The sequence below is a fragment of the Myripristis murdjan genome, chromosome 21 (assembly GCF_902150065.1).
Source record: "Myripristis murdjan chromosome 21, fMyrMur1.1, whole genome shotgun sequence".
NCBI classification, from domain to species: domain Eukaryota; kingdom Metazoa; phylum Chordata; class Actinopteri; order Holocentriformes; family Holocentridae; genus Myripristis; species Myripristis murdjan.
The window spans coordinates 13,511,369-13,528,501 of record NC_044000.1 but is presented as its reverse complement, the minus strand read 5'-3'; the positions used below and the strand labels follow the sequence as shown (position 1 = coordinate 13,528,501).

Genomic DNA, 17,133 nt, shown 5'->3' with positions numbered 1-17,133 from the left:
AGTAAAAAAGTAGAAAACATATCTGGACACTAAATCTCTGGCAGTTATCTTCAGTGTGTCCAAAAAGGTTATGTGACTGTGATGTTCATGGAAGTAATTTTGTTCATGTTAATGAAGCCCTGTGTTACCTGATCTTGTCACCACTTGGGTAGTATGAGCCTGCATGAAGGCAATAAACTTTGAACAAACAAAAATGTACACCTGTGGACAATACTATCTTCAGATATTTTGACAGACTTTATTCACAATTACCATTATACATTACAATCAAGCATTTGAACTTAAAATTAAATTACCTATTGCACATAAGATACAGTACATTACTTTCTCAGTCAGATAAAAACCTGAGGCCTTGATCTACAATGTGTCCTGTTTTCCCAGCTGAGGTATAAGCTACCAGTTCAGGTATTTGCTGTCCACTGCAAATTAGAATGTCAACCCTTTGTGGCTTGAGCACCAGCCCCCTCAAAAATATTTAAAACCATTTACCACCAGAGGCTGTGAACTCTTGAAAACGACAGTCACTCAGAGTATGGCCGCTGATAAAGCACTGAGTGCATGCAGCTAGTAAGGTGTCAGTTAGATTTATACAATCACACAAATGGCCAGGGTCCAATAGTATTTCAGCAGTAAAACTGAAGTTGGTTTATAATAATCATAGTCCTTGTAAAGACAGCCATGAAAATATGACACATTGTTAAAAACGAGATCTATGTGAAACCATCCATCAATGTTATTTACTTTTGAGCTTTGAACACAGTTCATTAAATAAAAAGAATCACACAAGGCACTATTTCCAACCTGGTAATGGGTTTGCCTTTGTATGTACGATCATAGAATTACTTTAAATCAATTTACATGTCACTTATACACTTAATTTATATAACTTACCAGACTAGATGGTGTCACTTCAGATACAAAAATCTTGACTGATCTTGTAGCTGTTGAAATCACCTTCAGAGCTGTTCATATGAACACCAAATCACACAAAACTATGATACGTTATAGCACTGGACTGCTCAAAGCTGTCAGGCCATCAGTCATATTTACTTGTGGACAGTCTTCACTAAGAGTCTCCTGAGGTCATAAAGAAGCTTGAATGCTGCAGGTTTTGTTACCTGATTTTTCATTTTCACTTCAGATCTGCACTTGTAGATCTGCCTCCTGCCTTTGAGCCGTGCATTTTTATACACAAATTGGCCGGTGGGATTAACATCTATTATACAAACGTCAAAGCAGAACATGTGGCTAAGGCTGAAGATTTTTTTTGTCCATTTTCTCCCATGACGACTTCCTCATCCTGTATGGACATAATACTAAACACATGGCTAACCCACCCAAGCTGCCTGATATGAAGATTAGTGACTGAACTTGAAGATGGTAGGAAAGATCTTGTTGTGAAGATACTGGATCCGCTCCTCCTGAGTTCTTAGTTTTTCAAATTCAAAGTAAGGGATCTGATGAGAGAGAAACAAAAGCACGAGAAGAGGTCACACAGGGAATTGGGAAGAAAACAACAACAACAAAAAAACGTTCCTCTCTCTTCTTCATCCATAATTTCAGGAGCATACACAGATATTTCAGTAGGCCAAGAAAACAAACAAAACAGAAATTATTTATTTATTTATTTTTATTGGGTAACAATTTATATTTTAAGTTGCCCCTTTACTTTCCACTCAGTATTGTTCAATGTAATCAGAATTAAAGGATGAAAGAATAAAATGGGTATAGTTTCTGTTTGTTACTGTGTGTCTCATTAAAAATGTAACAAACTGGAGCGCCACTTCAACCAACAGGGTTAGACGTCCTGGTAAGCCTCTGGAAAAGTTCACATCTGGAAAGCTAATACTCACCAAGGTTGTGAGTATTAGTTAGAAACCTGAACTAGGCTGATAATGAACAAATTCACAAGGAGTAATGAATTTCTATATTATTATTTGTTTTGTTGCAAAATCTGATGTTCACTTTAAAACGCATTCCTGCTGTTAGAGCCAGTAACATGTGCCCTCACCTGCTGTGCCACATGGATGCACCAGTAAAACACTCATCACTGGATAATTTTAAATAACCTTTCCTTATAAGCTCAGCTGCACTTCAAATATGTTTTCAGCATACCTGCACCACCTCATAGCCCATCCTGCGGAGGTGTCTTCTCTTTGTAGCTTCCTTCCCCAGTAAATGTTGGGTGTTGCTGCAGAAACGGTTTTGACCATCCAAACACAGTGCCATCCTACAAATGGGAAACACACAGAGGTGTATCATTATGATTATATGTCATCGGGGTGGAGAACAAGTGAAACTGTGGTCAGAGACGGTTAGAGTTACAGTGCAGCTAGCATTTAAAAGTTGGACATTTCAGCAGAGGCATAACGTGCATAAGGAACACTAAGTTTTTTTTTCAGATAAATGAATGATTCATCAAATCATATTCATGTTTATGTATGAAATTCAGTTTTATACTTATCTACAATGGTAAATAACTATAGAAATGACAGGAGACTCAGGTGAGGAGCTAAAAAAAAAGCTGTAATTTCTGTGCTGGACACTTTCTCTATAGTATCCACCTGTGCCAGCTCCATGGTGCTCAGAGCACACCTGTTTTTCTTTGTACTGTTGTACCTGCAGGCTGGTTTTGGGTAGAAAACATTTTGCCTAAGTGTAATTTTTCTTTTTGGGAGTGCTCATCAATCTTGCCCTATGCTGGGCCTGTACAGAAAGGTACATGGAAGGAGCAGAGAAGCAGGAAATTGTTAAATGTATGACTATACCATGGCTAATCCAGAAGAAGTTGAACAAGAAATTGGCTGTGGTCATATCTCTTACCTTCTGTAAGTGTGATCCCACTGAGACAGAGGCAGAACAAATCCTTCCTCGTCCAGGCACAACTCCACGTCTGACCACAAGTAAAAAGCAAAACAATAAACTACGACAGCAGGGCTTGTGTGCAATAAATCACACATTTGTGGTAGAAAAACCCATTGACCCTTTGACTTAATTGAACCACAGTGAAATCCCAGTCAAATTCCTGAATGTAGACAGTTTGTCTGCTCTACTTACATTTTTAAATGATATACTGTCAAATTTACTAATATACATAAATAAAGGAGATTCTGATACTGATGTAAACACAGTAGTTGCACCATACCAACCTGAAACAATGAATGCTCTAAATTTTCTCCAAACTTCTGGCTTTCTCTTGCCTCTTACTAAGCTAAACCTCTTACATAATGTTAGTCAAAACTCTTGTTGCCTAGTTACTTTATGTTTAAATTGGGATACTTTCTGTGGCTCAAAACCTTTAAGAGCTTTATCCAAATGACTTCTGAACTGTAGTAAGTAAGGTGCATGGAGCTGGAGCTCACCTATAGTGTACCCGCTCACAGTGAACACCCTTGTGGAGTAAAACTGTCCCCCCAGCAGATTCGTCAGTGGTCCTCTGACCCGTTTGTACAAGTAACTCTCCATGGGCGTCTCAAACGCCTGGTCCACTGAGGAGAACCTCTTCACATGGAGATAGTAAGGCAGCCTGGGACCCTGAAGGGGGGTGATGAGGAGAGTTCATTATTCTTGCCTGCAAGCTGAACTTACTTCCCATTCCTAAATTTCTGTATGTGGGACATCTATTTTGAATAGGTTAAACACCTTGACCCAATGTACCAAGAAAACACACAAATAAGGAATATTACAGTTTTTTTCATTCGCTTTTTCCAGTATAATGAAACTGGGATCCACTTTGTCGTCATCTTCACCTCCAAACCACAGCAGAAGTTTTCTTTTGCAAATGTGTTCATACCTTTTCATTGGATTCACACATTTATCAGGCTCTTTTGCACAACACTTCTCACATGTGTCATTTACATGGCCCTGACTCCACTGACTTCACTGTGGTAGTCAAAAGCAAAACATATGCTTACAGCTGATAGAAATGACCTGCATCACTGTGAAATCACTAGTGCACCTGCATCACTACCCTTTCCACAAATCACCAATCACCAATCAATCAGTATGCACCTACAAAAAAGGGGCCTATAAATTGTATTCTGTATTTTTTTTCTCAACTCCTTTGAGTTTTTCTGTGTAATACTGTATGTGACTTATCGTATTTCAGTTTTTGCCATCAATACAGTAAAATTTCACTTCAAAGTCTTTCTGAGTTTGGATGCAGTTCTTTACTGTAAGTTCACATTTGAATGTGCAGCTCACAGGAGAATCTTGTTCAAACTGATTGCTGTATTTTGTATTCTGCTGTCAGCTGTGTTACAGTACAGTATAGCTGATTGAAGAAATCTACTCATTTGGGCAGAAGTTGAGTTGTTTGAGGGAAATATTGGATTTTGCTATTTGCTTTACAATATGTAACTATGTAAATTGTCAAAAATATGACTGCAATACACACAGGAAAAAAGTAAGGTTGAACCTGCTCAGACTGAAAAGGGTATGTTGCATTTTGGTGTTGAGTATGAAGTCAGTGAGTGGCTGGATTATGTCGCTTGACTTCAAGTTGTATTGGGCGGTGACAAAATGTGCTTTTGCTGCATGTCTGAAATGTTTTGTCATGGTAAGAGCCTTTTGCAAACAAAATGTGTTATTTTGGGAAGTGCGCCTCTCATTAGGCCTATGTATTAACTGTTTTGATACCAGCATTTCTGAGTTGACAGAGGAGGTAAAGCGATTGAAAAAAACTGTAAAAGAGGAAAAAAACTCAAATAAAATCTGCATAGTCCAAAGCAGCAATTTTTAAATAATTTGGACACTGAGAGAATTTGACTTTCTGAGGGTTAAAGTTGACTTAGCTTTTTACTGGTATTTAATATGCATCACCCTCCACACGCACACTGACCACCACCAGACACATACTCCCAATCACATATGTGCATATCCCTTCTGATACTGTAGCACTTAGTCACTTTTGTTAGATTCAGTATTAAGATCTAGAAGGTTCTGGTCCTGTATTTTGGACTTTTTTCACAGATGGAGAGGTGAGTGTTGCAGAAACAGGAGCTCACCTTGTAGGAAGCGCATTCCAGCGAGGTGGAGAGATTGAGCTGTGTCAGCTGTCCTAATGCGTTCTTGTCCAGTGGCTCCCCCTGGGCTTCAAGACAGACAAGGACAGCTTACATCACACACACTGCATACATAATACACACAGCTACAACCTTGTATACACAGTACCTTGTATAATACTGCACATGACATAATGCATGCTCCGTATTACATTTTTATGGAAAAACAACCAAATACTAATAAACTGATAAATAGTAATCTACTTAAATGTTACAAAAGCTTAACAAACTTAACAAAGCAAACAAAACTTTTCTTTTCCTGTCTCCTTTCAATTGCTTTCCATTTATTTCTTATTCTTTTTTTCTGAGCTTTTCATCACATTGTTCATATTACTGTAAAAGTAATACTTTGGGACAGCAGAAAGTAATTTTAAGATATCACTTCAAGTTCTGGTAAACTGTGATATGCATTATTCATCATTCAATATTTTACAGACAAAATGATCAATCAGTGAATGAAAAATAACCTGTAGGTTAATGGACAAAGAAAACAATCATTAGTTGCTGCCCTATGTGTGTGTAATCCTCTAGGAAAAATGGACTAAATACATGAGTGAGATGTATTCCAAAGGAAGGAAAAAAGAGAGTTGAGTGAGTCAGTCTGTGTGCTAGTTTCTCTCTGTCCCGCCACTCTCCATGTCCCAGTAAGTAACAAAAGCTAAACATACCTTGCAGCCTCTGTAGGAAGTATGGACTGAAGACTTTGGACATGTAGTTGATTGGGAAGCGCTCCAGGTGGATGCAGGCATGCAGCACCTCTATCAGTGACCGAGGCTGAAACTGGGAAAACCTTGACGACAAAACACTCTCCAGCTTCTTAAACATCAGACTGGAGCACTGAGGAGTGAGGCAGGGATGAACAGAATACACTCTTTAGTGACATCACTGATCACCTGCAACTGCTGCCACAACTGTCAAAGCTGCACTACGCAACATTTTTATCTAAATTAAACCATTTTACCCAGCATAAACAACTAGTAAAGAAACAGCAAGATAATAAGGATGCCGGTCCTACTAACCCATACCTGTACACTTGATGTACATTATCTTTCATATAACCCCCTTTAGATGACACTCTCACCTTTGGCAGGTAGTTGAGTCTTCCCATGGCGACAATCTGCTTGGCAATCTGAGGGGTGCTATGCTTCTCGGCGTGGCACACAAAGCCCTCGGCCACGGCCTCGAAGATGGGCTCTGAGCGGCACCTCATCTGCAGGCAGTACTCCATAACAGTGCTTGTCAACTCTGGATCACACTCCCCCAGCCTCCCTGACAGCACACACACATGCATACACATGACATGAATTTCCATCTGTCCCTTTCATCACAAATTGAGACAGTTCACCTTTACTAAATTTGTGCCAACATGGGGAAAGCACCCTTTTCCATGGGCATGAGATAAACTTAGCCCTGCATAATTAGAAATAGTACAGAAACATTTTTGCAAGTGTAAAATATGAATCAATGGGCATGTTTTACCTCATCAAGTAAAGTCAGGTTTATATTTATTGTTTATTGTCCTTAAGCTATGAAACAATATATGCAAGCCAAAATGACACCCCTGACTTTACATCCTAAATGAGAACCAGGAAAACTCCCACAAAACCTCAAGCCAAACCTAGTCTAATTAAGTAAAGCACACCTGGCAGGTGTTTCTCCATAGCAGCCAGCAGCTCTTCATCATGATGTCCCAGGATCATTAGCGAGGACAGCAGCTTGATTACTTCATCGTCTCTGAAGGCCTTGAAGATACGTGAAGCCCTGTGGCTCAGCCTCAGCACCAGAGAAATGGCCTGTCAATCAAAAGGTAAGTATCTTAATTTATATCCACTTGGGAGTGCTTTACACTGAGGAATGGAGCCACACCATGACATCTTTTTTTTTTTTTTTTTTTTTTTTTAGAAGTGGTTAGAGCGTCAAGAAAACAATTTTGGAGTGGCACTTTAAGTGACTGACAAATGGCTTGTGTAATATGGCAAGGTGGACTAAGGACAAACTCGTAAGTTTAAGGCTGTAATGTGACAAACAAGGCCACGGAAAGTAAGAGGCTGAAATTCAACTATCAAGGTGTCCCTATAATGATTTTAGGCACTTGTCTGGGAAGTTTAGTTGACTCTTACTTTTCCATTTAATCCCTATGTAAGTTTTGTAACATCTAGTGTATGGATTACCATCATCATTTCTGTTACCAGCTAAACTGAACATACCAATAGGCACAAAGGGCTCCACTGATAATAAATTGTAAATGTAAAGGTGTAGCCTGAGGAAATTTGGTGGTGTTTCCATTTTGTCTGAATACCTCCAGCCTCTGACTCACACAAAACAACATAATCAGAAGCTGATGAATGGAAATTTGTCACACCAACCTGACTCTGCTGTAACTTGACCAGGGACTGCAGGATGTCACTGATGTGACTGGCTCTCAGCCGGTGGACCAGCCTCTCTGTGTGACTGTGCAGAGTGGACAGCATGAATGTGTGCTGCTGGCTGGTGGGGTCGCAACACAGAGCCAGGAGGGAGTAGACCCTGGCAGCCTCACTGGGGGTCAGCACATCCTCTTCTACTGAAGCCCCAATGGAGTCAATGACCTCTGTCACTATGGTCGATTGGCAGCCTTCCAGGGCGTAAGCTGTCTCGCCCAGGTGGCAGAGCGGTGCCACCCCAGTGTCCTTCTTGGCCAGGTGCGACAGGCACTCGTCCCTCAGTCTGGAGACAACGGGGCTGTGAGCCTCCACGCCAAACTCAACACACACTCCAAGCAAAGTGGCCAGACCCTCCGCTCTGTCATCACTGGGGGCATCTGCCAGCCTGGAGCACAGCTCAGGGATGACATCCCCCTCAAACACACTCCGGATGTTGACTTCTGAGTCCTCTGATGCGCCCTGTGGCTTGGTGTACGGGGTGTATGGAGAAAGGTGCTGGGGTGGCCTGGAGTTCCGAGGCCTCGCTGCTGGTTTAGATGACAGCCGTCTCCCAAACTGATAAACAATCAGTTCATTCTCTTTTTTCTCTGGCATTGGCAGAGGGTTGGGCAGGGGATTGTTGCTTACCTGCTGGGCCACTGCCCACCTGTCTTGTGTACTGTGGAAAGGGCGCACACCGGTCACGCACGGCTGCTGTGCTATTACGGTTTTGCAAGGAAAGTCCACGTTCATGCATCTGCCCGTTGGGCTGGCATGGATTAAACCCCGACTTAAACAAGCTGGGGTGTAGTGACACGCAGCTCTGACTGACGACGAGATACAGGCAATGGACTTCATTGTTGTTATGATGTAACAGCCCCCTCCTGTCTCAGGACAACATCAAAATACAAAAATACTATTATCAGTATATTTTCTTCAGATGACACAAACACTTTCGGCATTGTGAGTTGCACTACATGTAGTCAAGCAACATGCAACTTTGAAGATTAGAAACTTTTACATTTTTCACAGACACCGCTGCGCGAGGAAAATGACAAAACATCAACTCCTTTGAATGGCAAAGAACGAACATGTTTGTTTTACAGTAACATCACGTGTAAACTTAAAGCTTAAAACTACAACCTGTCATTAAAGCACTGACACGATAACTCACCTTCAATGAGACAGAATCACCCGGACAGTATCAGTAACAACAGGGCTGGGAAGACTTATAGAACCTGCATTGTGCGTTTGGTAATGGGTTGTGTAAGATTACATGTGTTTACATGTGCTGCCCCCCTGTGGTCAGACTGTGTACTGCAGGAAGAAGGTTGGCTGCACATGTGTTATGCTATGATAAAGAGGCGGAGTCTACTGTACATTTAGCCAATTCGGTGTGGTGTAAATTGGTGGAACGCTGTGATTGGTCAGAAAATTCGTTGTCAGGTTTCCATTCACTAAAACACCCCTGATGGCAGGGAAAGCCCTCACTCAGCCACATCCCTTACCCTAACCATGTGCGCGTATCTCGCCCACAACTGCCGTGGGATTCATTGAAGTACAGGTTCTTGGTGTGGCTAAATACACTGTGGAGCTTATGTCACCTTCATGTTCACTGAAACGGTGTAACAATAACACTCAAAGGCTGTATAATGATAAATACATATGATGCAATTTGGTGATCAACGTGGATTTTGTATATTCATGTTTTGTTATTCTCGCTCTTTTTCCTTTTTGATAAAAAAAAAAAAAAAAAAAAAAATGAATCAGTGCATGCCGGTAAGACTTTCTTTCTAAGATCTCTCTTTTTCTTATGTAGGAGCCTGGCCTAGGAGCCTCTGCATTTTAGAACACACTTTAATGAATTCAAAATAAAACCCCTATAAAAACATATAGATTCGCAGAAATACTGTCTAAAAGATCAACACCATTAAAAAAAAAAAAAAAAAAAAAAAAAAAAACATACACTTTAATTTTAATTTCTCATGAGGTCCAACTCATGTTTTCTATGATGATGGACAGCACTTTATCCAAAGTGATGTGGCTTTGTCTTTTCCCCTAAAGCCATGAGTCGTATAACTTTGGTAATGTATCATTACCTTCAACATGATCACCCACATCACATGGCCAAGCAGATGAACGTTATATCATTAAAAAAATACAGACAACTTTCAAAAATTTCCACCAGATGGTGCTGCATACCAAGAAACTCGCAGCAATCTCAATCCACCATCCACCCAACAGATAGAAATTAAGTTGTTGTATATATGTTATAAGTTTACAGCTTAGAAATGATTCATTTTCTTCTTTTCTGTGACTTTCAAAACCTATTCATAGAATCACAAAAGCTGAAATTATTGAAGCCATTATTCACTCAAGCAAAGTGACACAATAACTTCTTTTGTCTGCAATCATCACAATTACTCATTTGGCTAGACTAAACATCAGCACATAAAATTGTGTTGCTTGATGTTAATCTAACACCAGATGTGTTCAGTCTGAGCAGCACAAGGGAATTTACCTTTAGCTTTATTGTGATAAGAGGAAATTATGAGAAAAAAGGTATCATCTCTTCTCACTGTGTGTGTGTGTGTGTGTGTGTGTGAGTGCGTGTGTGTGTATGTGTGTGTGTGTGTGTGTGTGTGTGTGTGTGTCCACTGCGTGTGCATGTGTGCCAGTGTGTCTCTACCATGGAGGACTGTATCAAGGATGACCTATCCACACCCTCTATCTTGAGGACAATCTGTGTGGCAGTGTGAGTGTGTGTGTTAACCATCTGGATGCTTCACCTCTATCTCTTTGCAAATGAGCAGCGACACCACAAGCCCTCTGGACATGCGCTGGACAGAGAAGAAAGAGCAGAAAAAGCAAATGGTTTCAAATTGTGAGATGGGCCGACTAGATAAGATCTGTTACACTAAAGTTACCATCCTGCCGGTAATGCGGATGAATCACACCACAGTCACTCTGTTTGTGTGTGTTTTTATGTGTGTGTGTCTGTGTGTATGTGGACAGTGTGTCAGCGGTCAGAGAGGGCAGGTAAATCCACAGCTCCAGCAGCAGCTTGTGTTGATTTGTGTTCACTGTCATTAACCATGCAGTTTCCTCTGTCATCAATTTATTTAACAATAATAGAAATAAAAACACTTTGCATTTCTTGACCAAAATTCATAGCAAGAATCTAAAGCAGCAGGTGTGACATGCTATGTCTACTGTGCTGTTTTGTGCCATATTTCTATGAAAATAATTACAAAGCTGCAGCATTCAGTTTCAGTGAGTGAAACAGTCTCAGACAGTTCCCATGGTTTGGCTTACTGTGGCAAGAAAACAACTTTAATTTGCATTAAAATAAATGATTGGACATTTAAACACTTTTTTTCAACAGATTTAGAGTGACTATAAAACTAATTTGGCTATCTACAACGTACATCACTGCTGCTGCGAAACTGGCAAAATACACAGTGTGTTTTAAACTTGCAAAATGTTCTCACCACAACTGAATCACAAACGGAAATACACGTCAGTACACACATCCATGTGCACACACACACAAAGCATGGGAATAACACTGCATCATACTTTGGCCAAATCTAATCTAATAACCCACAGTTCAGCGATGATGTTATCATTATGGGCTATTGGAAGTGATGCACTTGGAAGGTATGTCTGTCCCCGTCTTGCCTGAATTATTGCTGCTGTTGGATTAAAAAAAAAAAAAAAAAACTCCATGTCTGGGGGAAAAAAACTGTTTGTGATTTATACGCTTGCATTTTGGGTTCCCCGGGACCTATGGGGTCATGAAACATACACTGAATGCTTGAAGGACTTTCTAAACTTTCAGTTCACGAACAAAAGATCAAAAACTTTAATATAGGAGTTATGAGGTTTTCACACAATCAGCAGAGTTATGTTTCCAACAGCTCTGCCTCCTCTGTCTGAAAAGGCTTATTAGCTGCTGAGGGGGTGATCTCATAATCTGTAAAACTTTTTAACATGATTTTGCAGTTTGAATGAGTAATGATAACTGGAAATGGGGCTCTGTGTCACAGCGGCATGCGATCCTGGGCAGCAGCCGACACGTGTGTGCAATGCATGTGTCCAATACTTTTGTGCTTGCGTAAATGTCTAACACTGTCATTAGATAATTCAATTAAAACCACAATTAATTTTCAATTCCATCAACTCAGTAATAAGATTTTATTTGACATTTGCACAGTGACACCCCAAACAGTTTAAGTTTCTGAATACAGTCAAAATTCAAGAAATCCAGTAAATCCTGACCTTGCAAGATTAAACAATTTCAGAACGTAAAATGAAATAAGACGTCTTCATCGATCAATTTGAATTGAGCTGTCTTTCATCTTCTCCTCTGTCTGATATGGCACTGCAGGAGGAGAGCCACAGTGTGTCAGAGACAATGACAACAATTCAAACAGCTCTGGCTATTCAGCTGACAAAATTTAGACTTGGCTAAGAACAGATGGGTTTAGGTTCTCTGGTTATGGCCACTTTGATTATCTGTACCTGTCCCACAAAAAGCCTTAAGCTTAGCTTTTTATTAACTGTCAGCAGACACTGACCAATTGGTCAACTGGTTGATTCCAAGTGTCTGCAGATTGTTATGTGGAAGGGTTGATCCAAATAATGTGTGTCCAATTATGATAAGGTTTCACCAAGCAAAACCTCAACCAGGTCTACATGACAGAGCGAGAGAGAGAGAGAGAGAGAGAGAGAGAGAGAGAGAGAGAGAGAGAGAGAGAGAGAGAGAGAGAGAGAGAGGTGAATATATCTTCATCACACCATATTATGTATCTTGCTAAAAGCTTACAGCCATTCCCAATAACAGGCAGTTGCCTGGAAAAGGTTTGTCTTCATTACTTGCTGTAACAAGACCATCATTTTACATAACTTCATGTTCTACCTCTCCCCAAAACAGACTTTCTGCTTCTGGACATGTAAAGTCATGTGGCAGCGGGAGGTATCAATATTTTATACAAGAATCTTTCGTTCTTTCTCTCTGTCTTTCTCTCTTTCTCTGTGCCAGTTATGAAGGAATTTTGTGAACATGCCTTTCTCCTGGGGATTTCAGAGATGACTGCGGTTTGTTTTAAAAAGGTTAGGGCCGTCATGTGTTTCTGATTTAGGCCTAATTCAAGTCGTCATATAAAATATTATGCCTGATGGGATTTCTAATCATTTTCGATGATAATCGCCTGGGAATGCATTTCATGGTCTTTGCAATGTAGGGAAGGCACTTTCCTCGGATTGAGAGGCACTTTTCTCTGAGAACAAAGGGGGTACACGTGTGGCAGAGTGAGAGACAGAGAGCAAGAGAGTGTGAGACAGACAGAGAGAGAGAGAGACAGAGAGAGAGAGAGAGAGAGAGAGAGAGAGACTTGCATCCAGAGATAGGAGGTGCATTCTGGCAGACAGTAGGAATCCATTTCACGCCCAGATGAAAGCAGTGTGAGAAGGGGAATGTGTGTGTAGCGTGTGTACGATAGGTGTGGTAGGACAGGGGTTAGGCCTGTTAGCTTTTTCTAGTGGGGAGGAAGGGTGGTAGGGAACACTTGATATCTGGGATCAATTCTCTTTCAGTTCAATCAATCAGAATATTAGTGGAAACAACGGTCCATCTCAAATGAATGTTTATTCGCTACATTTTCTTCCCGTGCCATAACTTTTTCCAATACGTGGGTTTTTTTGTTTTTTAATGAAGATTTACTTTCTGAGTTGTTTGGAATAAAAACGACTTGGACTGAGCCCTAGCCCTAAGATACAGTATCAGCGCAGGTGCTCAGTACAGAATCACTCTCACAGGGAATTACGTCTTATTTGGTATGCTATTTTTGCAAACAAGTGGTTTGCCATCATTCTTCCTGATCTGTCAAAAACATCCCATTGTCAAGGGGAACACCAGCCATTTACTATTTCAGGAAATACTGGCATAAAAAGCAAGTCTGCATATACAGCAACAGTGTGCACACTTGACCAGGCAGCTCCCCAGAGTGAATACATGTAAGAGTGCAAACCAGGGCTTTGCTGAGACAGAACAAGGCTTCTCAGCCCACTCGAGATTAATCAGAATTAAATAAATATCTGTGATTGGACCTGCCCAGATATTAACTGTCTCTCCAGGGATCCTGAGGGAAACAGTGAGAAATATCTGTTGTGTCACAGGACATGCTCATTAATAAATCCCTCTTTTACTCCATCTTTCCTCTCTCTCTCTCTCTCTCTCTTTTATATAATATCACAGGAAAAATAGTCATAAGTTTAATTTAATGGCTTGAAAGGGTATTAAAAAACGAATTGTAGCGAGATCTTAGCCAAAGCCTAGGAGGACCAAGAAGATTGAGATTTTAACCCCTCTTGTAGCAACAAGGCCCTACTTGCAGATTATGTGTCAGCATCCTCTGACATACAGACAATAATTTCACCGGCCGCTTCAGTATTGAGCCTGATATCGATGTGTGAAGCTTGGTGTATACTCTCAGAGTGTTCTCCTGACAAACTGCTTTATTTCACAAACGAGAAACTACCTTTCAAACTGTAAAGTCCCAAAACAATGCTGCTGTCTAAGCCCATAACTTCTGACAAAACGGTCAAACCCATTTACCTGAGTAACCACAGTTGTAGCTTAGCCAGAGTCTGCAGGACATTGATATCAGGACCAACACTGAAGCGGCTGGTGAAATGTTGGTCTCTTTGTCTGAGGATGATGGCAGATAATCTGTAAATTGGTTCCAAAAGAGCAAACTTGTCCGACAGTATCTATCAAGGGGTTTACCTTACAGTGATGAAATAAATTCCCAACAATGTACTGTACAAGCTACAACTACGACAACCCATGCAGACATGCCATGTATCTCAGTTCTAAGCTGTGTGATTAAAATCCCACAGTCAGGGATCTGTCAGGGATTTTCGCCTCTAGTGCAGCACAGAACTGTCAAAGACCAGCAGGGTGGTACAAGTTCTAGCCCCTGTGTCTGCAAGCATCTGCCCTGCTGAAGTGTCCTTGAGCAAGACACTGAACTGCCAGCATGAAATAGCAGGGTGAACTTCTGCTTTCACTCCAGCTTTCAGGCTACAGCTACAGGACAACATAGACTACATAGGCAAAGGTACTGGGACACACCTCTTCATCACTGAATTCAGGTGTTTCATTCAGTCCTTTTACCACAGGTGTTTAAAATCTAGTCATGCAGTCTACCTTTTCAATAAGTCGTTCTAAAAAGCTCATTGAATTCGAGTGTGGAACTGTAATAGAAATGTAATAGGATGCCACTGTTGGATGAAATTTATTCCCTCCTAAATAATCCAACATCAACTGTAAGTGGTATTATTGCAAAGAGGAAGCATTTAGGAACCACAGCAACTAAACCACCAAGTGGCAGACCATGTAAAGTTTCAGAGCGGAGTCGCTGAGTGCTGAGGTGCATAGTGCGTAAAAGTGGCCAACGCTCTGCTGACTCAGTAACTGCAGAGCTCCAAACCTCCTCTGGCATTAACATCAGCACAAAAACTGTGAACGGGGAGCTTCATGGCATGAGTTTCCATGGCAGAGCAACTGCATGCAAGCTTCACATCACCAAGCACAACGCAAACATCAGATGGAGCGGAGTAAAGCACGCCGCCACTGGACTGGACTGGAAACGTGTTCTGTGGAGCGACCAATCACACTTCTCTATCTGGCGGTCTGCTGGATGAGTCTGGGTTGGTGAATACCAGGAGAACATTCCCTGCCTGACTGCATTGTGCCTGTAAAGTTTGGTGGAGGAGGGATAATGCTATGGGCTTGCTTTTCTGGGGTTGGCCTCGGCCCCTTAGTTCCAGTGAAGCGAAATCTTAATGCTACCAAGACATTTTGGACAATTCTCTTCTTCCAACTTTGTGGGAACAATTTAGGGAAGGCCCTTTTCTGTTCCAGCATGACTGTGCCCCAGTGCACAAAGCAAGCTCCATAAAGGCATGGCTGGCTGAGTTTGGTGTGGAAGAACTTGACTGGCCGGCACAGAGCCCTGACCTCAACCCCATCCAACACCTTTGGGATGACCTAGAACAGAGACTGTGAGCCAGGGCCTCTCATCCAACATCAGTGTCTGACCTCACAAATGCTCTTCTGGATGAATGGACACAAATTCCCACAGACACACTCCAAAATCTTGTATAAAACCCTCTCAGAAGATTGTAAGTTGTTATAGCTGCAAAGAGGGGACCAGCTCCACATTAATGCCTATGGATTTAGAATGGGATGTCATTAAAAATTTGTCACCATAGCAAACAGCTATAGTTGCCATTTTATTCAGTACCAGCCAAATGACCACAACAAGCAGACCAATAACTGTCCTGCTCCGTTAAAGTTCTGTGGTCATTAGTAACCCATGTTCACCCTGCTATCTCATGTCAAAATGGCAGCGGTGAAAAAGGTCTGCAGCACGGTGTCAAGACAGCCTAGGTGATCAGTGATATTGCAAAACATATTCTGGCTCCATGATGTGCAATGCAACTTTTTTGTATATATCACAATAATAACAATGAATGGTGCAATTACACTAGAGATGTAGGGATCTTATTAGGGACTTGGATTCGACCCCTTAGTGTACATAGTACTGTATGAGCCTCTCTTTACATGCTGACAGTCATCTGAAGACGAGCTGCACAGCGTCCATGTCTTCTGCTCAGTTCCAGCAGGCATCTGGTCCTCAGCTGGGTTCATACATACAATATGTAATGTGAAATTATTCATGTATTGAGGCTGAAAGTCATTTGGAGAAGTTAAGTGCAGGTTGGTATCTCTGGCCAAGACTGTGATGGTGAAGTATGGTGCTGGACAAAGATAAGAATTTAAACCATACGCATGCAGTACAATATGTATCTACTGTATGTAGGCTGATAGCCATCTGGTTAGGGGCTGTGCAGCGTCTCCTCCCAGCAGGCAACTATAGCTGTGAGCCAAGACCCCAGGCCCAACACCCTGCCGGACTTTGAAATCAGATCTTTATTGTCCATAAAGCCTCAGCCAAGTATGAAGAATCAGCCCTCCTTAACAAAACACACTCACCCAGCGGAGAGAGACAAAGAGACACACAGAGATAGAGAGAAAGTGGGGGAGAAGGAGAGAGACAGAGACAGAAAGGGAGAGAGAGACAAGAGGGGTAGGTGATTGAGAGACAGAGAGAGGGATGTGCAGAGAAAACTGATGGTACAAAGTGTAGTAGTGTTGTCATGGTCATGTTCACAACTATGCCGCAGTTATTTATAGCTCATTGAGCGATAACTCAATTTTCATAACTTTCTAATTTTGTTACGGGTGGTCCCGCTTCACATATCAACAGAGCACTCTCTGTGGAATTCAAATTTCTCTGGGAAGCAGTATGTTCTGTATGTAGGCCTATATACCACTGCAAGCTAATTTACCACCTGTGTTCAGCTTCTGTTTGTCTGATTCTGTACAAACAGAGAAATGCAGGGAAGAGAACAAGGGAGATGGAGATGGAGACAATTCACTGAGACAAGTTAAGGATTGAAATGAAACGGATCAATATATAGATAGATAGATACAGCATATCGTTACTTGCACTTTTTACATTGCTCATCCAAGTTGTGAGATGGAGACTTCCTTGGCAGAAAAAGCGTAAAAAAGAAATACTGCTGTCATAAAACCC

General features: G+C 41.3%; 1 protein-coding gene across 1 annotated transcript; it reads right to left on the bottom strand.

The window, feature by feature from the left end:
- Window positions 1–218: 218 nt before the first annotated feature.
- On the bottom strand, window positions 219–8,775 carry LOC115379454 (FAST kinase domain-containing protein 3, mitochondrial-like). The gene is made up of 10 exons (XM_030080136.1): window positions 8,640–8,775; window positions 7,430–8,349; window positions 6,706–6,856; window positions 6,145–6,332; window positions 5,732–5,900; window positions 5,007–5,092; window positions 3,363–3,534; window positions 2,824–2,893; window positions 2,116–2,230; window positions 219–1,457 (listed from the first exon to the last, which is right to left on the bottom strand). Exons 2-10 carry the CDS (start codon window positions 8,321–8,323, stop codon window positions 1,359–1,361), a joined length of 1,944 nt encoding a protein of 647 aa, XP_029935996.1. The 5' UTR covers window positions 8,324–8,349; window positions 8,640–8,775; the 3' UTR covers window positions 219–1,358.
- Window positions 8,776–17,133: the final 8,358 nt, after the last annotated feature.